Source organism: Hypanus sabinus, chromosome 9 (assembly GCF_030144855.1).
Source record: "Hypanus sabinus isolate sHypSab1 chromosome 9, sHypSab1.hap1, whole genome shotgun sequence".
NCBI classification, from domain to species: domain Eukaryota; kingdom Metazoa; phylum Chordata; class Chondrichthyes; order Myliobatiformes; family Dasyatidae; genus Hypanus; species Hypanus sabinus.
In genome coordinates, this window is record NC_082714.1 from 68466882 (window position 1) to 68492029 (window position 25148).

Consider the following 25148-nt stretch of genomic DNA (forward strand, 5'->3'; position numbering starts at 1 on the left):
GGGTGGGGAATTCTTTTCAAAGGAATGGGCTCAGAGATGGAGGCAGTGAAGAAGAGCCTTCATTGTGGGTGCAGAACTCACTGAGGTGTGGGCAAAAAAGTACAAAGGTAAGGACAGAATGTTGTCTCGGAGATGGGAAGGTCAGAGAGAATGGTGAAGACATGGTAGAGATTAGAGCTGGGATAGGAGTGGGGAGGAGAGTTTTGGCATTAGAAGAGGGAGGCGGGTTGGGTGTACATGAAAGGTAGGGTGGGAGTATGATGGAGGCTCTGAAAACCCAAGACATGATGGGGCAGCCTGAGACACCTGGGATTAGAGCAAGGAAGCCCAGGGACCCAGTGGAGCGAAGAAGGTCTCTGCCTGGAGGTAGTGGTGGCCAAGGTCAAGGCTGGAACAAGAGGTAGAGGCCACATTAATTTGTGTTTTCAAGGTGCCGGGGTTGTTGGAACCACAATTGGCAGTGGTGGGATTGTGGTCTGGAGCCACCTGATGTCATTGGAGCTGGAGTTAGTAATGGTGGTATCCACGGCCTGGAGGTTTCCAGGGCATTTAGAACTTCGGCTGAAGATGGTAGGATCCGTTGTCTGGAGGCATCTGATCAAATCGAAGTCTGAGCAAGAGGTGGCAAGGGTCTTGGTTTGAAGGCACTCAGGGCCTTTGGAACTGGAGTTGAAGGCGGCAGGATCTGTAGTCTAGAGGTGTCTGATTGAATTGAGGTTTAAGTGGGAGTCAGCAGGAGCTATAGTCTTGAGGCATTCAGGGCCGTTGGAACCAGAGTTGGAGACAATGAGATCTGTGGTCTGGATACGCACTCTCTTCATCTGTAGAGTTCAACTTAGCAGTTCTATTAAGAAATTTGCTTAACATCTCCTGAGCCTCTGGCTAATCTAAATAGCTTTTTCAGCCTTCTGGTAGATATCTTTGGTCATAATTTTCTATATCTACTACATTTGCTTTATAGTATTGTATGTGTGGCAGTCTCATTATCATTTTTTATAGATTTACCATCATTTTTAGGGATCCAACTCTTTGCCTTAGCTTATAGTTCCCAAGAAAGCATTTTTTATTATTGCTATAATAAAGAACAAAGTACAGGTGTTCCCCCCTCCCGTTTACAAAGGTAGAGCATTCCTACGAAACATTTCTTAAGCTGAAATGGCGTAAAGCGAAGAACCATTAATTTATATGGGGAAAATTTTCATAAAAGTGAAAATCCTCTTTATAATGCAAAAAACAGGTTACTAATGTAGGTCTTTTGTAAAAGCGAAGTGGCGTAAAGCGAACATTTGTAAAGCGGGGGACACCTGTACCATTATTCTGCAACTCTCTCCCAGATCAGCAAATTTGCTGATGATACAAAAATTGGAGGTGTAGTGGACAGTGAGGAATGTTTTCAAAGCTTGCAGACCAGCTGGAAAACTGGGCTGAAAAATGGCAGATGGAGTTTAATACAGACAAGTGTGAGGTATTGCACTTTGGAAGGAAAAACCAAGGTAGAACATACAAGGTAAATGGTAGGGCTCTGAGGAGTGCAGTAGAACAGAGGGATCTGGGAATACAGATACAAAATTCCCTAAAAGTGGTACATTGCCCTTCATGAATCAAAGTATTGAGTATAAGAGTTGGAATGTTACGGTGAGGTTCTATAAAGCATTGGTGAGGCCGAATTTGGAGTATTGTGTGCAGTTTTGGTCACCGAATTTCAGGAAGGATATTAATAAGGTTGAAAGAGTGCAGAGAAGGTTTACAAGGATGTTGCCAGGACTTGAGAAACTGAGTTACAGAGAAAGGTTGAATAGGTTAGGACTTTATTCCCTGGAGCATAGAAGAATGAGGGGAGACTTGATAGAGGTATATAAAATTATGATGTGTATAGATAGAATGAATGCAAGCAGGCTTTTTCCACTGAGGCTAGGGGAGAAAAAAACCAGAGGACATGGGTTAAGGGTGAAAGGGGAGAAGTTTAAAGGGAACATTCGGGGGGCCTTCTTCATACAGAGAGTGGTGGGAGTGTGGAATGAGCTGCCAGATGAAGTGGTAAATGTGGGCTCACTTTTAACATTTAAGAAAAACTTGGACAGGTACATGGATGAAAGGTATAGGGAGGGATATGGGCCAGGTGCAGGTCAGTGGGACTAGGCAGAAAGATGGTTCGGCACAGCCAAGAAGAGCCAAAAGACTTGTTACTGTGCTGTAATGTTTTATGGTTCTATGATTCTGTTCAGAAGCCTCATTCTATTTTCAATGTCTACTTTCACTGCCTGGTGTTTGTCCACACTCTTCTCACTTGCTATTCAGCTACCAATTTTCTCAGAATCTTGTGGAAATACCACAGAGAATATCATTGGAAACAGTACTTGCAATTTTACCTGTTTATAACACAATGTAATTGTTTGTGAAAAGGTTGTTTTGTCTTACAGATCTGTGCAGTTCTCATTACATTGGATAGCATGTACAGGTGCCCCAGCTTTACAAATATTCACTTTACGCCAGTTCACTTTTACAAAAGACCTACATTAGTAACCTGTTTTCGCATTACAAAGAGGATTTTCGCTTTTAAGAAAATTCTTCCCATATAAATTAATTGTTCTTCACTTTATGCCATTTTGGCTTAAGAAAGGTTTCATAGGAACGCTCTACCTTTGTAAGGGGGGGGAACACCTGTACAATATTACTCTGTTTATGTTTGGGTGTAGGATCCTTGGGGTGGACGAGTTTCTGTCTGAGTATGTTTGTAACATAAACAGAGCAATATTTTTTATGCTATCCAATGCAATGAGAATTACACAGATCTGTATATCATTGAGTCAAAACAGCCATTTCACAAATGGATGGCCCAACATATTTGGGGTAACACCTCAGGTCAAGACTCAGCTCTGTATCTACACCTATAGGACAAAGGACACTCCTTTGATGATAACAATGTAGACAATTTGGACAGGGAGGACAGGTGGTTTGAAAGAGAGGTTAAAGAAGCCATCTTTGTCAAATTGGAAATCCCACCCCTGAACAGAGGGGGTGTGGTACAACACCTATCACCTACTTACAATGCCATCCTACCATACTTACCCCAGCATCTCCACAACAGTTCACACCTCCATTCATGCAAAGATAAGACCAATGACCCTCTTATTACCTCTATGACTCTCAAAAGCCCTCATGTGATTGCTATACTTTTAAACAACTCACAGAGTTTATAAGCTGGAAAACTCCTCCCCACCCCCAATGGGTCAGATCTGAAGAAGCCTCTCGGATGAGTGCAAAAGTCTTCTAGACAACACAGCAAGTATAGTTGCCTTGATTTACTACTGCTTGATATTTTAATGCTACCACTCCATTATCATGAATACCAATGAACTGATCCACTTGACCCGAAACAGGAGTGGGGGGGGGGGGCCATGGCATCAAAGCTCAAACTGGGCACGGCACCTGATGATGATGATGACTCTATTATCATTCTTGCACTGCTCATATGTAATATAGCAGAATCAAATTTGTCCCTGAGCCTGGTGCTATGTGTTTTCAAGCTTTTGTATCTTCCACCTAATGAAAGGGTTGGGGATGAGGGGAGGAGAATTGAATTGACTTTATTTCTTACATCCTTCACATACATAAGGAGTAAAAATCTTTACATTACGTCTCCATCTGAACGTGCAATTTATACTAATTTGTAATAAATAGTATGTAAAACAGAACTGTCAATACAGCATAGAAATACAATTATGTCAGTGTGAGTTAATCAGTCTGATTGCCTGGTGGAAGAAGCTGTTCCAGAGTCTGTTGGTCCTGGCTTTAATGCTGCAGTACCGTTTCCCAGATGGTAGCAGCTGGAACACTTTGTGGATAGGGTGGCATGAATCCCCAATGATCCTTCAGGCCCTTTTTGTGCACGTCACTGTAAATGTCATGAATAGTGGGAAGTTCACATCTAGAAATGCGCTGGGCTGTCCGCACCAATCTGCAGAATCCTGCAATTCAGAGAAGTACAGTTCCCATACCAGGCAGTGATGCAGCCAGTCAGAATGCTCTCAATTGTGCCCCTGTAGGAAGTCCTTAGGATCTGGGGACTCGTGCCAAATTTCTTCAATCGTCTGAGGTGAAAGAGGCGCTGTTGTGCTATTTTCACCACATAACCAGTATTTACACTCCATGTGAGATCCTCAGTGATGTGTATACCAAGGAACTTATAGCTGTTCACCCTCTCAACCCCAGATGCATTGATGTCAATATGGGTGTGTCTGTCTCTGTTCCTCCTGTAGTCCACAACCAGCTGCTTTGCTTTTGAACATTGAGAGGTTGTTTTCTTGACACCACTGTGCCAGGCTGATGACTTCTCTGTAGGCCGCCTTGTTATTGTTTGAGGTAAGGCCAATCAATGTAGTATCATCTGCAAATTTAATTAGCAGATTGGAGCTCTGGGTGGCAGCACAGTCATGGATGTACAGAGAGTAAAGGAGGGGCTTTAGGACACAGCCCTGGGAGGAAATTATGGTGTTAATACTGAACTGTACTCCAACAACAGCATTCTCACGTAAACATCCTTCTTCTCCAGGTGTTTGTGATGTACTGAGTCATGTCCACAACTTTGCAATTTCTTGCAGTCTTGAGCAATGCAGTTTCCAAATCAAATTGTGATGTATCTGTATAGGGTGCTATCTGTGATGAATCTATACAAATTGGTGAGGGACAATGGGGACACGTCAAATTTCCTTAGCCTTCTGAGGAAGTAGAGGTACTGGTATACTTTCTTAGCTATAGTGTCTACATGGTTGGACCAGAACAAACTACTGGTGATATTTGAAGCTCTCAGTATTTCCCACCTCAGCATGATTGATATATACAGGGGCTTATATTCTGCCCTGCTTCCAAAAGTCAATGACCAACTCTTCTGTTTTGCTGACATTAATAGGTTTATTTAATTATAAGATGTGCTGTGCATCTTTAGTGCCTATCCCTTGGAAGTTTTCATGTTTTATTGTTTTACAACTTTGAATCACAATGGATTTAATTTAGCTTTTTTGACACTGATCATCAGAAAGGACTCTTTCATTTCAAAAGTGAAAACAAATTTCTAGAAATTGGTCTAAACCTAGTACAGTTATTAAACACTAAATAACTGATTGCATAATTACTCACCCCCATCAAGGTAGTATTTAATAGATGCACCTTTGGTAGCAATTACAACCTAGAGTCTTTGTGGGTAGGTCTCTATCGGCTTTGCACATCTGGACATGGCAATTTTCCCCATTCTTCTTTGCAAAAACTCTGTCAGATTGCAGGGGATTATGAGTGAACAGCCCTTTTCAATCCCAGCCACAGATTCTCAATTGGATTGAGGTCTGGACTCTGTCTTGGCCACTCCAGGACATTAACTTTGTTTTTAAGTCATTCCCTTGTGCTTGGCTCATTGTCTTGTTGCAAATCAAATCTTCTCCCAAGTCGCAATTCTCTTCATCAAGTTTTCCTCCATGATTCCCCTGTATTTTGCTGTGTTCATTTTACACTCTACCTTCACAACACTTCCAGGGCCTGCTGCGGTGAAGTATCCCCACAGCATGATGCAGCCACCACCATGCTTCACGGTAGGGATGATGTGTTTTTGATGATGTGCAGTGTTTTAATCTGATGGCTAATAAGCTCAATTTTGGTTTCATCAGACTATAGAACCTTCTTCCATCTTCCACTTGCCTACTAACCAACTCTAGCCAAGATTTCATGTGAATTTTTTTGAACACTGGCTTTCTCTTTGCCACTCTCCCATAAAGCTGTGCCTAGTGAAGCAACTGGGCAGTGGTTTTAGTAAGTAGTCTCTTCCATGTGAGCCACTGAAGCTTGTAACTCCTCCAGAGTTATCATAGGTCTCTTGGTGGCCTCCCTCACTAGTCTTTGAGGACAGCCTGCTCTAGGCAGATTTACAGCTATGCCGTATTAAGACCATAAGACATTGCAAGCATAAGTAGGCCATTTGGCCTATCGATTCTGCTCCGCCATTCAGTCATGGGACCATCCAATTCTTCCAGTCATCCCCACTCCCCTGCCTTCTCCCCATACCCTTTGATGTCCAGGCTAATGAAGAACCTATCTATCTCTGCTTTAAATGCACCCAATCACTTGGCCTCCACAGCTGCTCGTGGCAACAAATTCCACAGATTTGCCAGCCTCTGACTAAAGTAATTTCTCCGTATCTCTGTTCTAAATGCATGTCCTTCAATCCTGAAGTCGTGCTCTCTTGTCCTAGACTCCCCTACCTTGGGAAATAACCTTGCCATATCTAATCTGTTCAGGCCTTTTAACTTTCAGAATGTTTCTATGATATCCCCTCTCATTCTCCTGAACTCCAGGGAATGCAGCCCAAGAGCTGCCAGATGTTCCTCATACTGTAACCCTTTCATTCCCGAAATCATTCTTGTGAATCTTCTCAGAACTCTCCCCAATGTCAGTATATCCTTTCCAAAATAAGGAGCCCAAAACTGCACACAATACTCACAAGTGCCTTTTAGAGCCTCAACATCACATCCCTGCTCTTATATTCTATACCCTTAGAAATGAATGCCAAAATTCCATTTGCCTTCTTCACCACTGACTCAAAATGGAGGTTAACCTTTAGGGTATCCTGCACAAGGACTTCAAGTCCCTTTGCATCTCTGCTTTTTGAATTCTCTCCCCATCTAAGTAATAGTTGCCTGTTTATTTCTTCCACCAAAGTGCATGACCATACACCTTCCAACGTTGTATTTAATTTGCCACTTCTTTGCCCATTCTCCTAAACTATCTTAAGTCTCTGCAGGCTCTCTGTTTCCTCAACACTACCCACTCCACCTATCTTTGTATCATTGCCAACTTTAGCCACAAATCCATTAATATCGTAATCATTGGCATACATTGTAAAAAAAACAACGGTCCCCACACCGACCCCTGTGGAACTCCACTGGTGACCGGCAGTCAGGCAGAATAGGATCCCTTTATTCCCACTGTCTGTTTTCTGCCGATCAGCCAATGCACCTATGCTAGTAACTCCCCTGTAACTCCATGAGCTTGCCTCATGTGTGGCACCTTGTCAAAGGCCGTCTGAAAATCCAAGTACAGCACATCTACTGCATCTCCTTTGTCTACCCTGCTTGTAATTTCTTCAAAAAATTGCAGTAGGTTAGTCAGGCAGGATTTTCCTTTCGGGAAACCATGCTGGCTTTGGCCTATCTTGTCATGTCCCTACTCCATAGCCTCATCCCTAACAATCAATTCCAACAATTTCCCAACCACTGATGTCAGATTAACAGGTCTATAGTTTCCTTTCTGCTGCCTCCCACCCTTTTTTAAATAGAGGAGTAACATTTGCAATTTTCCAGTCATCTGCTACAATGCCAGAATCTATCGATTCTTGAAAAATCATTGTTAATGCCTCTGCAATCTCTCCAGCTACTTCCTTCAGAACCCGAGGGTGCATTCCATCAGGTCCAGGAGATTTATCCACCCTCAGACCATCAAGCTTCCTGCGCACCTTCTCAGTCGTAATTTTCACTGCATATACTTCACTTCCCTGACACTCTTGAATGCCCAGTACTGCAGATGTCTTCCACTGTGAAGATGGATGCAAAATACACATTTAGTTCCTCTACCATCACTGCATCTCTCATTCCAATATCTCCAGTGTCATTTGCTATTGGTCCTATATCTACCCTTAACTCTCTTTTACCCTTTATATACTTAAAAAAGCTTCTAGTATCTTCTTTGATATTAGTCGCCAGCTTCATTTCATAATTCATTTTTTCCTTTCTAATAATCTTCGTAGTTTACTTTTGCAAGTTTTTAAAAGTTTCCCAATCCTCTATCTTTCCACTAGCTTTGGCCTCCTTGTATGCCCTCTCTTTTGCCTTTACTTTGGCTCTGACTTGTCAGCCACGGTAGTGTCCTTCTTTCATTCAAAAATTTCTTCTTATTAGGAATAGGTCTGTCTTGCACTTCCCTCACTTTTCGCAGAAACTCCAGTCATTGCTACTCTGCTGTCCTCCCTGCTAGTGTCTCTTTCCAGTCAACTTCGGGCAGTTCCCCTCTCATGCCATTGTAATTTCTTTTATTCTACTGAAATACCAACACATTGGAATCTAGTTTCTCCTCAGATTTCAAAATGAACTGACCATTTTGTGATCACTGTTCACTGAGGGTTCCTTAACCTTAAGCTCCCATCACCTCCGTATCATTGCACGACACCCAATACAGCACAGCCGATCCCCTTGTGGGCTCAACAAAAAGCTGCTCTAAAAAACCATCCCTTAGACATTCCCTTCCTCAGCCCTATCACTCCGTTTCCCATCGCCCTGCCAGATTAGTTTAAACCTCCCTAACAGCTCTATTAAACCTGCATGCTAAGATATTGGACCCCTCCAGGTTCAGGTGTAACCTGTCCTTTTTGAACACATCGTACCTCAGCCACGCATTAATACACCTGATGATGCTCTTCTTGCACTTGTTAGCACATGGTACAGGCAGTAGTCCTGAGATATTCACCCTGGAGGTCCTGCATTTCAGCTTCCTACCCAACTCCCTGAATTCTCTCTTCAGGACAACCTCCCTTTTTCTATCTACGTCATTGGTACGAATATGTACCAAGATCTCTGGATGTATAGAATATTCTTTCAATTTCTCAAGAATTGACTTAATTGTACTCCAAGGGATATTCAGTGACTTGGAAATTTTCTTGTATGTCTTCTGATTTGCGCTTTTCAATAACCTTTTCGCAAGGTTGCTTGGTGTGTTCTTTTGTCTTCATGGTGTAGTTTTTGCTAGGTTACTGACTCACCAGCAGTTTGACCTTCCAGATACCTGTGTATTTTTACTGCAGTCAATTGAAACACCTTGTCTGCATATGGTAATCTCCACTTAACTAATTATGTGACTTCTAAAACTAATTGGCTACACCAGTGATGATTTGGGTGTGTCATATTAAAGGGGTAAATACTTATGCAATCAATTATTTTGTGTTTTATATTTGTAATTAATTTAGATCTCTTTGTAGAGATCTATTTTCACTTTGACACAGAAGAATCTTTTTCTGTTTATCAGTGTCAAAAAAACAAATTAAATCCACTATGACTCAATGTTGGAAAAACAATAAAACATGAAAAGTTCCAAGAGGGGAGGAGAATACTTTTTATAGGGACTGTATATGAACTTATGAATAGTGAATATGGGCCACATGCCAACAAATGTTCCTCTCTAGCCTGCTTCATAACTGGCACATAGGTAGAATGGCCTGTTATGAGGTGTCCAGAATTGAAAGTGAGGGGAGAGATAGTTGATCATAGACCCCCTGACAAGATTATGTTCGATTTCAGAGTTTTCTGTCATAGATGATAAACATATCATAATGAGAAGAGTCAAACAGCATGGAAAAAGGTCTATCTGCCAACCATATACATTCCAACCATCAAGTACCTATCCATGGTAATCATATTTACTAGTACTTGGGCAATTTCCCTCTGTGCCATGGCAATTCATTGTTTGTCTCAATACTTGCTAATATCTGAGAGTACTGTACCTGCATCTATCACCCTCCCAGTTAGCATGTTCCAGATTCAAGCACCTTCTGGCTATGAAAAATTCTTCAGATCCCTTCTAATCCTCTTATCCCTTACACTAAAGCTATGCCCTCTATTTCTAGGTACTTCTGCTATGGGAGAAGTTGTTTCTTACTACCTCTTCATAGTTTCATACTAAGCCCCTCATAATTTTATGTACCTCCATTTGTTTCCCCCTTAGTCTTCTCTGTTCCAAGAAAAACAAACTCATTCTCTCCTCATAACTAAAGCTCTCCATTTCTGATGAATCTTGATTACACGCTGATACAATCAGAAAAGCAATCCTCTACTACTAAAGCAGTTTGGATCCAACGTAACTTAAAACCCATATGTGGTACTTTGTAAATGGCCTGAGTGAAGTCCATTCAGATTACAGCGACCACCATACCCTCATCAATACATTTTTTACCTCTGAAAAATTCACTCAAATTCCTCAGGTTACCTTATTGACTATCTGTGATTAAGCCCTCCCTTTCCAATATCTCAGAATTTTTTCCAATAATTTTTCCTTCCACTCAATTTTGACTTATTCCTATTAGTCTTCTTGAATAAAGATACTATCCTTCATTTATCTGTCCCTCAATATGGCTTAAGACACTTGGATATCAAGCCACAGCAATGTCTTCCTTGCCTCCTATATAGCCTGGTTTCCATCTCATTAAGCCCACTAATGCATCTAACTCATCCTGCTTAATGGGAACTAATTTGAGAATTCTGTCTTTGCCCTTCCTGAATTCTAAATACAATATTTTTGATAATACAGACAAGAAGAATTTATTTAAGACCATACCCATACTCTCTGGTCCTATGCACAGCATCCAAATCAGGTTTAATATCACTGGCATATGTTATGAAACTTGTTCTGCGGCAGCAGTACAATACAAAAAAAGCTATGAATTGCAAAAATATATATACACACACATATGTATAGATATCTAGAGTTAAATTGAATAAGTATTGCAAAAAGAGAGCAAAAAATGTCAAGTAGTGTAAACACGAGGAAATCTGCAGATGCTGTTAATTAAAACAAAATGCTGGTGGAGCACAGCAGGCAAGGCAGCATCTATAAGGAGAAGCGCTGTCGACATTTCGGGCTGAGACCCTTCGTCAGGACTAACTGAAAGGAAAGATACTAAGAGATTTGAAAGTAGTGTATATGGCTTCACTGTTCATTCAGAAATAAGAAAGCAAAGCTGTTCCTAAAGCAGTGAGTGAGTCTCTCTCTCTCTCTCTCCCCCCCTCCCTCTCTACACCTCCTTGATGGTAGTAATGGCTGATGAGGGTCCTTAACAATGGATGCCTTTTTGGGGCATCGCATTTTAAAGAAGTGCTGGATGCTGGGGAGGCTCGTGCCCATGGTGGAGCTGGCTGAGTTGTAACTTCCTGCAGCTTTTTCCGAACTATGCAGTGGCCCCTCCATATCAGACAGTAAGAATGCCGTCCCCAATACACCTATAGAAATTTGCCAGTCTTTGGAAACTCCTAATGAAATATAACCACTTATTTGTAAGTGCATCAGTATGTTGGGCTCAGAATAGATCTTGGAGATGTTGACACCCAGGAACTTGAAATTGTTCACCCTTTCCACAGATGATCCTTCAATGAGGACTAGTCTGTGTTCCTTCAACTTGCCCTTCCTGAAGTCCACAATTTCTTGGTCTTATGGTGCTACGTTGTTGCAACAAGACTCAACCAGCTGACATCTCACCTCCTTGTCACCATTTGAATTTATTCCAACAATAGTTGTGTCTTGGCATATTTATAGATGCTATTTGAGCTGTGCCCAGCCATACAGTTGTGGATGTGTGAGAGTAGAGCAGTGGGCTAAGCATACATCCTTGAGGTGCACAGATATTGGTCCTCAATGAGGAGGAGATGTAGTTTCCAATCTGCACTGGTAGGGGAGTCTAAGACAAGAGGGCATGACTTCAGGATTGAAGGACATGCATTTAAAACAGATGCAGAGAAATTACTTTAGTAAGAGGGTGGTAAATCTGTGGAATTTGTTGCCACGAACAGCTGTGAAGGCCAAGTCAATGGGTGCATTTAAGGCAGAGAAAGATATGTTCTTGATTAGCCAGGGCATCAAAGGGTATGGGGAAGAAGCATGGAGAGTGGGGATGACTGGAAGAATTGGATCAGCCCATGATTGAATGGCAGAGCAGACTCACTGGACCGAATGGCCTACTTTTGCTCCTATATTTTATGGCCTCCCAATGAGGAAGTCAAGGATCCAATTGCAGAGGTAGGTGCAGAGGCCCAAGGTTTGGAGCTTGTTGACTAGTACCAAGGGTATGATGATGTTGAACACTAAGCTGTAATCAAAAAACAGCAGCCTGATGTAGGTATTGCTATTGTTAAGGTGGTCCAATGCCAAATGGAGAGCCAGTGAAATTGCATCACTGTAGACCTATTGTGGCAATGAGCAAATTGCAGTGGATCTGGGCCCTTGCTTAGGCAGGAGTTGATTCTGGCCATGGCCAACCTCTCAATGCACTTCATTACAGTAGATCTGAGTGCAGCTTGGCAATAGTCATCGAGGCAGATCACTCTGCTCTTTGTGGACCTTGAACATCATCACCAGTTGGATGGCACAGATTTTCAGTGCTCCACCAGGTACACCATCAGGGCCTTGGCAAGGTTTACCTTCTTGAAAGATATTATAGGTGCAGGAGTAGGCCATTTAGCCCTTCTAGCCAGCACTGCCATTCACTGTGATCATGGCTGATCATACACAATCAGTACCCCGTTCCTGCCCTCCCCATATCCCTTGACCCCACTATCTATAAGAGCTCTATCCAACTCTCTTGAATGCATCCAGAGACTTGGCTTCCACTGCCTTCTGGGACAGAGCATTCCACATATCCACCACTCTGGGTGAAAAAGTTTTTCTGCATCTGTTCTAAATGGCCTACCCCTTATTTTTAAACTGTGGCCTCTAGTTCTGTACTCACCCATCAGTGGGAACATGCTTCCTGCCTCCAGCGTGTCCAATCCCTTAATAATCTTATATGTTTCAATCAGATCCCCTCTCATCCTTCTAAATTCCAGTGTATACAAGCCCAGTTGCTCCAATCTTTCAACATATGACAGTCCTGCCATTCTGGGAATTAACCTTGTGAACCTACTCTGCACTCCCTCAATAGCAAGAATGTCCTTCCTCAAATTTGGAGACCAAAACTGCACACAATACTCCAGGTGGGGTCTCACCAGGGCCCTGTACAGCTGCAGAAGGACCTCTACTCCTATACTCAATTCCTCTTGTTATAAAGGCCAGCATGCCATCAGCTTTCTTCACTGCATGCTTGCTTTCATTGACTGATGTACAAGAACACCTACATCTCGTTGTACTTCCCCTTTTCCTAACTTGACTCCATTTAGATAGTAATCTGCCTTCCTGTTCTTGCCACCAAAGTGGATAACCTCACATTTATCCACATTAAACTGCATCTGCCATACATTTGCCCACTTACCCAACCTGTCCAAGTCACCTTGCATTCTCATAACATCCTCCTGACATTTCACACTGCCACCCAGCTTTGTGTCATCGGCAAATTTGCTGATGTTACTTTTAATCCCTTCATCTAAATCATTAATGTATATTGTAAACAGCTGCAGTCCCAGCATCGAACCTTGCGGTACCCCACTGGTCACAGCCTGCCATTCCGAAAGGGACCAGTTAATCGCTACTGTTTCCTGTCAGCCAGCCAATTTTCAATCCTTGTCAGTACAATGCCCCCAATACCATGTGCTAATTTTGCCCACTAATCTCCTATGTGGGACTTTATCAAAAGCTTTCTGGAAGTCCAGGTACACTACATCCACTGGCTGTCCCTTGTCCATTTTCATAGTTACATCCTCAAAAAAACTCCAGAAGATTAGTCAAGCATGATTTTCCCTTCATCAATCCATGCTGACTCGGACCGATCCTTCTACTGCTATCCAAATGTGTCGTAATTTCCTTTTATAATTGACTCCAGCATCTTTCCCACCACTGACGTCAGGCTGACTGGTCTATAATTCCCCGTTTTCTCTTTGCCTCCTTTCTTGAAAAGTGGTCTAACATTAACCACCCTCCAAACAGCAGGAACTGTTCCTGAATCTATAGAACATTGGAAAATGATTACCAATGTATCCACGATTTCTAGAGCCACCTCTTTAAGTACCCTGAGATGCAGACCATCAGGTCCCGGGGACTTACCAGCCTTCAGACTCAACCGTCTATCCAACACCATTTCTTGCCTAATATAAATTTCCTTCAGTTCATCCTTTACCCTAGTTCCCTTGGCCACTATTACATCTGGGAGATTGTTTGTGTCTTCCCTAGTGAAGACAGATCCAAAGTACCTGTTCAACTTGTCTGCCATTTCCTTGTTCCCCATAATAAATTCACCTATTTCTGTCTTCAATGGCCCAATTTTGGTCTTAACTATTTTTTTGCTATTCACATACCTAAAGAAGCTTTTATATTCTTTATATTCTTTATACTCCTGTACTCCTTTACATTCTTTACAAGTACTCCTTTATATTCTTGGCTAGTTTACCTTCGTACCTCATTTTTTCTTGACGCATGACCTTTTTTGTTATCTTCTGTTGCTCTTTAAAAGCTTCCCAGTCCTCCGGTTTCCCACTCATCTTTGCTATGTTATACTTCTCTATTTTTATACTGCCCTTTACTTCCCTCGTCAGCCACGGCTGCCCCTTACTCCCCTTAGGATCTTTCTTCCTCTTTGGAATGAGCCGATCCTGCACTTTCTGCGTTATTCCCAGAAATACCTGCCATTGTTGTTCCAGTGTCTTCCATGCTAGGGTATTGTTCCATTGAACTTTGGCCAGCTCCTCCCTCATAGCTCTTTGTTCAACTGTAATACTGACACATCCGATTTTCCCTTCTCCTTCTCAAATTGTAGGTTAAAACATATCATATTATGGTCACTACCTCCTAATGGTTTCTTTACCTCGAGGTCCCTGATCAAATCCAGTTCATTGCACAACACTAAATCTAGAATTGCCTTCTCCCTGGTAGGCTCCAGTACCAGCTGTTCTAAGAATCCATCTCAGAGGCACTCCACAAACTCCCTTTCTTGGGGTCCAGTACCATTCTGATTCTCCCAGACTACCTGCATGTTGAAATCCCCCATGACAACTGTATCATTACCTTTGCGACATGCCAATTTTAACTCTTCATTCAACTTACACCCTACATCCAGACTGCTGTTTGTGGGCCTGTAGATAACTCCCATTAGGGTCTTTCTACCCTTAGAATTTCTCAGTTCTATACATACTGACTCTACATCCCCAGATTCTATGTCCCCCCCTCGCAAGGGACTGAATATCATTCCTCACCAACAGAGCCACCCCACCCCCTCTGCCAGTCAGTCTGTCCTTCTGATAAGATGTATATCCTTGAATATTAATTTCCCAGGCCCTGTCCACTTGAAGCCATGTCTCTGTTATTCCCACAACATTGTACTTGCCAATTTCCAACTGAGCCTCAAGCTCATCTACTTTATTCCTTATACGTCATGCATTCATATATAATACTTTTAATTCATTACTCTCCTCTCCTTTCATATCAATTCCTATTTCACTTAGCCATACTGTGTGATCTCTTCTTGAGCTTTCTACTTCATTGATTCTGTTGTCCTTTTTAACTTTTCTTATTTTCACTTTCCCTTTAACTCTATCCTTGTATTTCCAGTTCATCCCCTCCCCCCCACTACTTAGTTTAAACACATCCGTGTTGCAGTGGCAAACCTGTCTGCCAGAATGCTGGTCCCCTGCCTATTAAGGTGCAACCCATCCCTTTTGTACAATTCATCCCTACCCCAAAACAGATCCCAGTGGTTCAAGAATGTAAATCCTTGCTTCCTGCACCAGTTCCTCAGCCACACATTCAGATCCATCATCTCCTGTTCCTGCCCTCTCCAGCACAAGGAACTGGAAGCAAACCAGAGATAACCACCCTGGAAGTCCTGCTTTTCAGCCTTCTTCCAAGTTCTCTGAAGTCCCACTGCAGAATGTCCTTTCTCTCCTTCCCAATGTCATTTGGGCCAACATGCACTACCACTTCCAGCTGTTCACCTTCACCCTTGAGAATTCCCTGCAATTGGTCCATGCTGTCCTGGATCCTAGCACCAGGGAGGCAACACACCATCCTTAAATCTCACCTGTTGCCATAGAAACCCCTTTCCATACCTCTCACTATGGAGTCCCCTACTACCACGGCTCTTCCTGATGTCTGACTCCTTAGCTCTGCTTCTGCACCAATTTTCAGCTCGCAGATCTGTCCACCTCTCAGACTGGCAGTATCTTCTGTCCTGACAGCTTCCAAGAGGGTGAACCTGTTTACAAGAGGTACATCCCCTGGGGTCTCCTGTACTTCAAACAGCCAACCTCACTGTAGGTCCTGTCCAGAAAACTCTCATTTTCATGGATAAACCTGAGGTCATCCAGTTCTTTCTTCAGTGCTGCAACATGCTCCTTCAGAAGTTGAATCTGGACACACTTTCCACAGCTGTAGCAGCCAGGGGCACCATCAGTGTCCCTGACCTCCCACATCATGCACGTAGCACACTGAATCAGCTTAGCAGTTATGTCTTCACCCTCTCCAATTGTGCCTGGTGTAGTCTCCTCCCTCAGCCTCCTCACCAAAGACTAGCACTTTTTACACCAGGCACTTCCCTCAACCAGGCTGCTCTATTAGAGCTCTCCCTCTTTTTATTTGCTTGAGCTTTGCCAGCTGCAAGGTCACCTGACCTCGATTGCCCAATCAGCTGTTTTCTGCTGAGTCTGAGCTATTCAAATCTTGATTGCCACTCAACTGCTAATCAATTCTTGATTGCACTATCCAACTGCCAAAATCTCTCGAGCCAAAGACTGGCACTTTTCACACCAGGCACTTACCTCGACCAGGCCGCTTATGGACGCCAGCTGTTGCAGGGATTTGTTCAGGTGTAGTTTTATTCTCCTTTTCAAAGAATGAATAAGTTTATCTAGGAGTGAAGCATCATAGCCGTTCATGATGTTAGGTTTCATTTTATGGAAATTAATGGCTTGCAACACCCACCAGAGCTGATGTGCATCTGATTCCATCTTTAACTTAATTTTTTCACTCTTGAAGTAACCTTCCATAGGTCATACCTGGACTTGTATAGTTTAGGATTATCACTCTTGAATGCTACAAATCTAGCCCTCAGCAGACTGCAAATCTTCTGGATCACCCACAGATTTTGGTTTGGGTATATCCAGTATGTTCTCAAAGGTACGCACTCATCCAGACAGGTCTTGATGAAGTCAATGACAGACAGCTATGGCAAACAGATTCAAGGATAAATCCCTGAATATTGTCCAGTCCACCAATTCAAAGCAGTCCTGTAAGCGCTCATCTACCTCCCTTGGCCATACCTTCATGGTCCTCACCACTGGTGCTGCATTCCTCACTCTCTGCCTATAAACTAGAAATAGAAGTACAGATTGTCTTTTTCGTCTGCAATGGGTCTTCTCTTTCCCTGGTTACTTTCTTATTCTCAGTATACAGTAGATTACAATTAATTGGGACCATAATATTTTGACCCAATTAAGCAACTACCAATTAGCAGAAGTTTCATGGAAATAGTTAAAAAGGTATTTTAAAAAAACAAACCGAGTAACAAATTATGCATTTAAATGAAATACAAAACAAATTAAAACATCACCAAAGGTACTACAGTACTATAAAATTGTCTATTAGTTCCACAAAGTTAAAGACTGAAGAATTCATCCAGTGTATGTTACTATGTTCTTTTGACTGTAAATGAACAAAACTAGCACTGACATCTAGAGCAGATAATGCACTGCTTTCAACAATTGCTTTCTCCAAACCTCCATTTTCATAAAGACATTCAAGATTAAGACCGTAAGATATAGGAGCAGAATTAGGCCATTTGACCCATCAAGTCTTCGCCACCATTTTATCATGCATGATCCAATTTTCCTCTCAGCCCCAAATCCCTGCCTTCTCACTGTATCACTTCATGCCCTGTCCAAACAATAATCTATCAACTTCTGTCTTAAATATGGAAGAAGACTTAGCAACCACAACTGCCAGTGACAAAGAGTTCCACAGATTCACCGCTCTCTTACTAAAGAAATTCCTCATCTCCATTCTAAAAGGACACCCCTCTATTCTGAGGTAGTGTCCTCTGGTCTTAGACTCTCCTATCAAAGGAGACATCCTCTCCACATCCACTCTATCAAGCTCTTTCATCATTTGGTAGGTGTCAAAGAGGTCACTCCTCATTCTTCTGAATTCTAGAGAATACAAGCCTAGAGCCATCAAATGCTCTTCATATGACAAGCCATTCAATCCTGGAATCATTTTCCATGAACCTCCTTTGAACCCTCTAGTTTCAGCATATTCTTTCAAAGATGAAAGGCCCAAAACTGCTCACAATACTCCAAGTGAGGCACCACCTGTGTTTTATAAAGCCTCAACATTACATCCTTGCTTTTATATTCTAGTCCTCTTGAAACAAATGCTAATATCACTTTTGCTTTCCTCACCACAGATTCAACCTGCAAATTAACCTTTAGGGAATTCTGCCAAGTCCCTTTGTGTCTCAGTATTTGTATTTTCCCTCCATTTAGAAAATAGTGAACCCTTTCATTTCTTCTACCAAAGTGCATGGCCGAACACTTCCCCACACTGTATCCCATCTGCCATTTCTTTGCCTATAGCCTGTCTACTTCTTCAAAATTACCTACCCCTCCACCTAACTTCATATGCTCTGTAAACTTTGCAACAAAGCTACCAATTCCATCACCAAATCATTGACATATAACATATAAAGAATCAGTCCCAACCCAGACTCCTACGAAATGCCATTAGTCACAAGCAGCCAGCCAGAACAAGCTCCCTTTATTCTCACTCTTTGCCTCTTGCAAATTTATCTATGCTAGAATTTTTCCTCTAAAACAATGGGCTCGTAGCTTATTAAGCATCCTCGTGTTGCAACTTGCCAAAGGCTCTCTGAATATCCAAGTACACAACATCAACTGATTCTATTTCGTCTATCCTGATTGTTATTTCTTCAAAGAATTCCGACAGGTTTGTCAGGCAAGATTGTCCCTTGAAGAAACCATGCTGACAACAGCTTATTTTATCGTGTTCCTCCATCCTTAATAATTGACTCCAACATCTACTCAGATACTGAGGTCAAACTAAATGGCCTATAGTTCTGTTTCCCTCCCTTTTTGAAGAGTGGAATGACATTTGCAATTTTCCAGGCCACTGGAACCATTCCAGAATCTAGTGATTCTTGAAAGATTATTACTAATGCCTCCACAATCTCTTCAGCCACCTCTTTCAGAACCCTGGGTATACACTATCTTGTCCAGGTGACTTGGCTAAGCCTCTCTCTAATAATGGTAACTTCACACACTTCCACCATACTGCTATTATCTTTCACTGTGAAGACTGATGCAAAATACTTAAATCAGTTCGTACACCATTTCCTTCCCCCGTTACTACCCCTCCAGCACTATTTTCCAGTGGTCCGATATCCACTCTTGCCTCTCTTTAGCACTTGTGTATCTGAAGAAACTCTTGGTATCCTCTTTAATATTACTGGCTAGCTTACTCTCGTATTCCATCTTTACCTTCTTAATGACTATTGCTTCTTGCCTCTAATTTTTGCTTTATTATATGCCTTCTCTTTGGCTTTTATGTTGGCTTTGACTTCTCTTGTTAGCCATGGTTGTGTTATCTTGCATTTAGAATACTGCTTCCTCTTTGGGATATACAGTATACAGTGATGCTAGAAAGTTTGTGAACCCTGTAGATTTTTGCTTACTTCTGCATTAATATGACCTAATATGTGATCAGATCTTCACATAAGTCCTAAAACTAGATAAATAAATAATACAAAAACATCATACTTATTTATTTATTGTGAAAAATGATCCACTATTACATGTATTTGTTGGAAAATATATGTGAACCTTTGCTTTCAGTAACTCCTGTGACCCCCTTGTACAGCAGTAACTTCAGCCAGATGTTTCCATAACTGTTAATCAATCCTGCACATCAGCTTGGAGAATGTTTAGGCCATTCCTCAAAAAAAAAATACTGCTTCAACTCTGCGATGTTGGTGGGCTTCCTTGCATGAACTGCTTGCTTCATGTCCTTCCACAACATTTGTATAGGATTAAGGTCAGGACTTTGACATGGTCATTCCAAAACAGAAATTTGCTTCTTTTTAAACCATTTTGTTGATTTACTGTTGTCTTTCTGATCATTGTCTTGTTAACACTATCCAACTCCTATTCAGCTTCAGGCAATGGGCTGCTACACTGACATTCTTCAGTAAAATGTCATGATATAAATTTTGAATCCCAAAACGATTGCAAGCTGTTCGGAGCCTGAGGCAGCAAAGCAATCCCAAACCATGATGCCTCTTTCACCATGCTTTGCAGTTGAGATGAGTTGGGATTGGGTGTGCTGTGCTGTTTTCCCTCCAAACATAGCAATGTGCATTTCTGCCAAAAAGTTCAGCTTTTTTCTATCCACAGAACATTGTTCCAGAAACTTAGTAGAACATCCAGGTGGCCTTTTGCAAACTTGAGGCATGCAGCAATGTTTTTTGGAGGACAGTGGTTTCCTCCATGATGTCCTTCCATGAACAACCATTTTTGTTCAATGTTTTTCTTATAGTGGACACATGAACAGAGACTTTAGCAAGTTCTAAAGATTTCTGCAGGTCCTTTGCCATTACTCTTGGGTTCTTTATGTTATGTGGATTTTCTGGTGTAATCTGTTCTGTCGTGTGTTTTTGTGATATCATTCTGGAGGGATGTTGTCTCATTTTTTAACTGCATTGCATTTATGGTTTCTAAATGACAATAAACTGAATCTGAACTGAACTGAACTTTTTCACCTCCTTCAGCATTACACATTGTGCTCTTGGTGTGATCTTCCTCCATTTGTAGTCAGTTTCTCTTACTCTGAACTGATGAACACTCAGGTCTTTAGAAATGCTTTTGTGGCCTTTTCCAGTTTCATGCATCTCTACAATTCTTTTAATGTTCTCTGAAATATGTTTTGATTGAAGCATAGTGCACGTAAATAGACCTTTCTTGAGAAGAGTAGGTTCTGTCAGCACCCCCAGGTACTTGTAGGCCCTCAACACATTCACATCCTCACCATTAATAGTAACACAGAGCTGTACAGCCTTAGTCTTCTTAAAGTCCATTACCATAAAATCCTCCAAGGTCCTGTATTCATTCTCCTGACCTCTCTTTATACACCTAATTATTCTGAGTCATAAGATGACATGACTTAGTGTTATATCTGAAGTCCAAGGTTTTCAGGGTAAACGGGAAGGGAACCAATGTAGTCCTGTATTCATAGCTATGTCTGACACACAGCTCTGAAGCCACACAAACTGTGGTCTGCCAGTCAGATAGCCCATTATCCAGGATACAATGGAAGTGCCAACTTGCATTGAATAGAGGAGCTTTTTCCCAGCAATGAGGGTTGTATGCTATTAAAGGCACTCAAGAAATCAAAAAACATGATCCTCAAAGTGTGCCTTGTTTATCCAAATGGGAGTAGGCTCTGTTCAGCAGGTAGATGACTGTATCATCGACTCCAGGGTTCTCTTGGTAGGCGACCTGCAGGGTGTCACTGTCTGATCTGACCAGGGATCAGAGGTGATCCAGGACCAGCCTCTCTATGGTCTTCATTATGTGTGACGTCACTGGACTGTAGCCATTGAAGATTTTGCATTGCCCCTTCTTAGGTCATGTGACCACAAGTGATATTTTCCATACAGTTGGGACCCTTTCCAGACTGAGACTCAGATGGAAAATGTGCTGGAGATCTCCACAAAGCTGCTCAACACACTCCTTCAGGATCTTTGGGTTCACACCATCTAGTCCTAATGCTTTGCAATGTCTTGAGTTTCCCAGAGCCCTTCTCACCTGTTTCTCCTTTTAAAATTTCAGGGTGACTTCTATCATATTATGACCATTTGCCCCAAGGGTTCTTTCCTTGGGGTGTCCAGGGAAGGGTAGCACCTCTGGTGGTGAGTTTGTTGTGGCAGGGGCAGCTTGTCTACCCACTTGCCACCCAGTTCTCATCTGTGACTCCAAAACTATTTGCATGTAACAATGGCCAACCCCAGTACACTGCTTTGACAGTCGGGCTAGATGAGGGTAGCTGGGAACTTCCAACCCCAGTGAGATAGGGATATGCCTATCCCAGCATGCGAAGCTAGTTCCAGCGGACTGGCAGATGAGATCAACTACAAGATCCAATGGCATGAAGAGCGAAGACGTAGAAGGCATTGTGGCCATGCACTGCAGCCAAGGAAGTCTCCTGTAGTGATGATTTTTCGTACCACTGGACCAGGATTTTTGAGGCCAAAAGAGTGGAACTGTCCCAGTGCAATGGCTTTTTCACTATAAAAATCCTCCCCGCACAGGTTATGTAATCATCGGAAACGACAGGCAACCAATATAAAGGGTTTTTTTTTTACCTTCAGCTCTCTAATATAAAGGATAGGATGCTGAACTCACTATAGGACCTCCTATTTTTATCAACCCTTGTTGCTATGTTTAAGCTTCTGTGATTGAGAAAAATAACTATCTGTATGTTGTGAACAACTGTTGCAGAATATGGTTTGAGTACAATGAGGAATGGTTGAGCTGGTGCCATTGTTAATTAAAGATTTGAGGAACTATACATCTTGATCTCAGGCAGTGTGGTGACTCAAAGTTGTTCCCTCAAATAAGAGTTCACATTCTAGAATTTGAGCTTTAATTCAGATTTTTATCTGGTTACATTTAAAGGTGCATGAAGCCATGAAAACAACAATGATAGATTCAGTGGGGCAAATGCAGTTCTTGTAATGTTAGACCAGTGTAGATACTACGATATTAATTGTTGCACAGTAATTTGATTTAAGACCATAATAAATAGGTGTGGAATCGGGCCATTTGGCACATTGAATCTATTCATAGATGGCTGTTGTAATATGGATATTAAATGACTGAACTACATTGTGCATAGTTTTAGCAGTAATTAATATGCCCCAGCAACAGACTTGCTTCATGTGTAACTCAAATAATTTGTGATGGGGGAAAAGACTGGTGCATGTTATGTGGTTCCTGCTTTAATTGTCAATGAATGTTCAATTCCCAAATTCCATCATTCACCAGCTGTTCACTTCCATCAGCAGCAATGAATCACAATTAACAACAATCCTGCCTATAAAACCCCAAGCACCAAGCATCCTTTTTTTAAAAACAGAAGTAACAATTAACTATGTCTTTTATTTTTCAGAGTCTGAAAGAAGGTCTCACAGTGCAAGAGCGGATGAAACTATTTGAACCCCAGGAATAAGAAGCGAATGCTACATCATTGCCTCAGGCCATATCTACACCTTCACAGTAAAGAAACTGCCTCACATTAATAATAATCCTACAGAGAACACATCCTTGTTCTTTCTGACTTTGCACTTCAGTCCTGAATGTGAACACCTAATATATAAAAGTTCATAAGCCTAACCTTAAAGTTGCACTTAGTGTGGTGTTGTATAGTAAAGGCTCTCTGAAGTAAACTAATTTTTTTTTAAATGGCTTTGTCTATAAGGGAAGAACTTCCTGTACAACTGTTTTTAACCAGGTAGAAGACAGGTGGTCAAATAAACATTAGGTTCAGGCAAAATCAACAGAGCTTTTCTAACTTTCTCAGGTGATTTTTTGTTTTCTCATTCACTTGCCAATAGACCATCCAGATCAAAGCTATGGGATAACTAGTGAAGTGACGAGGCAGATGGACATAGAACTCAGAAAATGCTTTTCTTTTTGTATAATGGTGTTGGGCAAAGGATCAGCTCCAGTTGTAAACTATTTCTCTTGGATCTCACCACAACGTTCTCTCTATAAATGGATGTACAAAAAGATGACCTTTCAACTCCCAACATTTCAGATTAGCTGAACATGGGAGTAAAGCATTGAATGAAAAGAGCAAAGATTAAAGCAGGAGATTGGTGCCAATAAACAGGGAAGCCAGAGAGGGTCCAGTAGTGCTTCATATAGCTTAATAAATATGTCTCTGAGTTAACATTCTGGGGATTTGTTTTTAATTCATTCACAATATGTTGCCTATATTTTTTGTTGCTTCCTAATTGGCTCTGAAGTTTATCAGCTACTGCCTTGATTGGTGCAATCTATTTTATTAAGGAATTCCCAGAGTTTTAGGTACAGAATTTTTGTGATTCTGACCCCACCCCATACAAAAAAAAACATATTTTCAAGTCAGAACATTGTGCTAGTAAAAGTATCTTGAATTAACAGTGTTTGCAGATTCCTATGTCCTGGATTTTCTCAAGGACAATGTTAGTGCTAAATTAACTAACTAAATTCATTCCATTACATTTCAACAAATTCCTGATGAAATGCTACCAAATGACAGACAACAGTTACAGATGTTTTGAATAAAAATAACCATGGAATGGTACGATTGTTATTCATCTATGCTAAAATTCTATCAAGTGTTTTCTGTACGTGTGTGGACTGCTTCATTATTTACAAATGCGAAAGTGCAACCAAGAGTGGACATACTCACCTTTAACATGGAGGGAATTGGCTGGACCATTGAAGGCCCTAATAATATCCTATAGCAATGTCTGGAGCTGAGATCTCCTAACAAATGCAACTAATTTCCTTTGTGCCAAGTATGTGTCCAGTGAAGTAATTTTACCAATTCTTAATTTCTTTTAAATTTTTGGAGTTATCCTAATCTAATGAGTGCATTTTAATCTGCCAGTATGGCTCTACAATGTAAATCTTTATTCATTTGAAAATGGAAAATTCATTGTATTGAAGAACAATCAGCCTTTTCTCAAACTAATATAGCTAAATTGATGAGAAAAATGAGGTGAATGGAATAACTTGAGAAACAGTTCTACATCTGTACTGTGCTTGATAGACTAGTAGGAGCTTAACATTAATGATCTGTGAGTTTCCTGATGCAGGAATGCTTGACACCAGTGAGTCCCAAATTAAAAGCAATAAACCAAGGAACACTTGAGCATTGTCTGGGGCTGGGATGCTTTATTTTTTTTTAAACAACTGCATTTGTTTTATCTCCAAATTAAAAATAATTAATATTAAAACTTGATGGTTTGAGGTAATTTCTTTAGATCAAATTCTGAAGTATTCAGCTCTTTAATAACTGAACATGAGGCATAAACCACTGACATATCACTAAGCTTGCACTGCAGTAGCTGAGAAAAAAACTAGTGAAACATACACTGCATTAATTCCTGATATTGTAACTTGACTTACATACTTTAAACTATTATAGAAAATGCTGCACACACTATGTTATGCTTGTGAGTTATTTATGGAAGCACTGCATTCCAATGTTCAGGTGTACTTTCTGCCCAGACACCACTGATCTGTTGCTATTTCCTTGTGGTCTGTGGCAGTGAACTTTGAAGGGCCACGGTCAGAAATTGTATTTGTAGTGAGTGATAAATAAATGTACATTGTGGTTCTGTACTTGTGGTTTTTCTGCATGAGAGG

General features: G+C 41.4%; 2 protein-coding genes across 8 annotated transcripts in view; one reads left to right on the forward strand and one right to left on the reverse strand.

Moving 5' to 3' along the window:
* Window positions 1-25124, forward strand: part of LOC132399469 (myosin phosphatase Rho-interacting protein-like) — a 324199-nt gene extending 299075 nt beyond the window's left edge. For all 6 annotated transcript variants that reach the window (XM_059979858.1, XM_059979857.1, XM_059979859.1 and 3 more), the window contains one exon: window positions 22900-25124. Coding sequence is in view for 5 of the 6 variants with exons in the window: in XM_059979857.1 (XP_059835840.1) it covers window positions 22900-22959 (60 nt within the window). In the remaining variant the exon portion in view is untranslated. The remainder of the gene's footprint in view (window positions 1-22899) is intronic.
* The window catches only part of pld6 (phospholipase D family, member 6), a 194752-nt gene that overhangs the window by 105079 nt on the left and 64525 nt on the right, over window positions 1-25148 (reverse strand). The gene's annotated exons all lie outside the window — the stretch shown is intronic.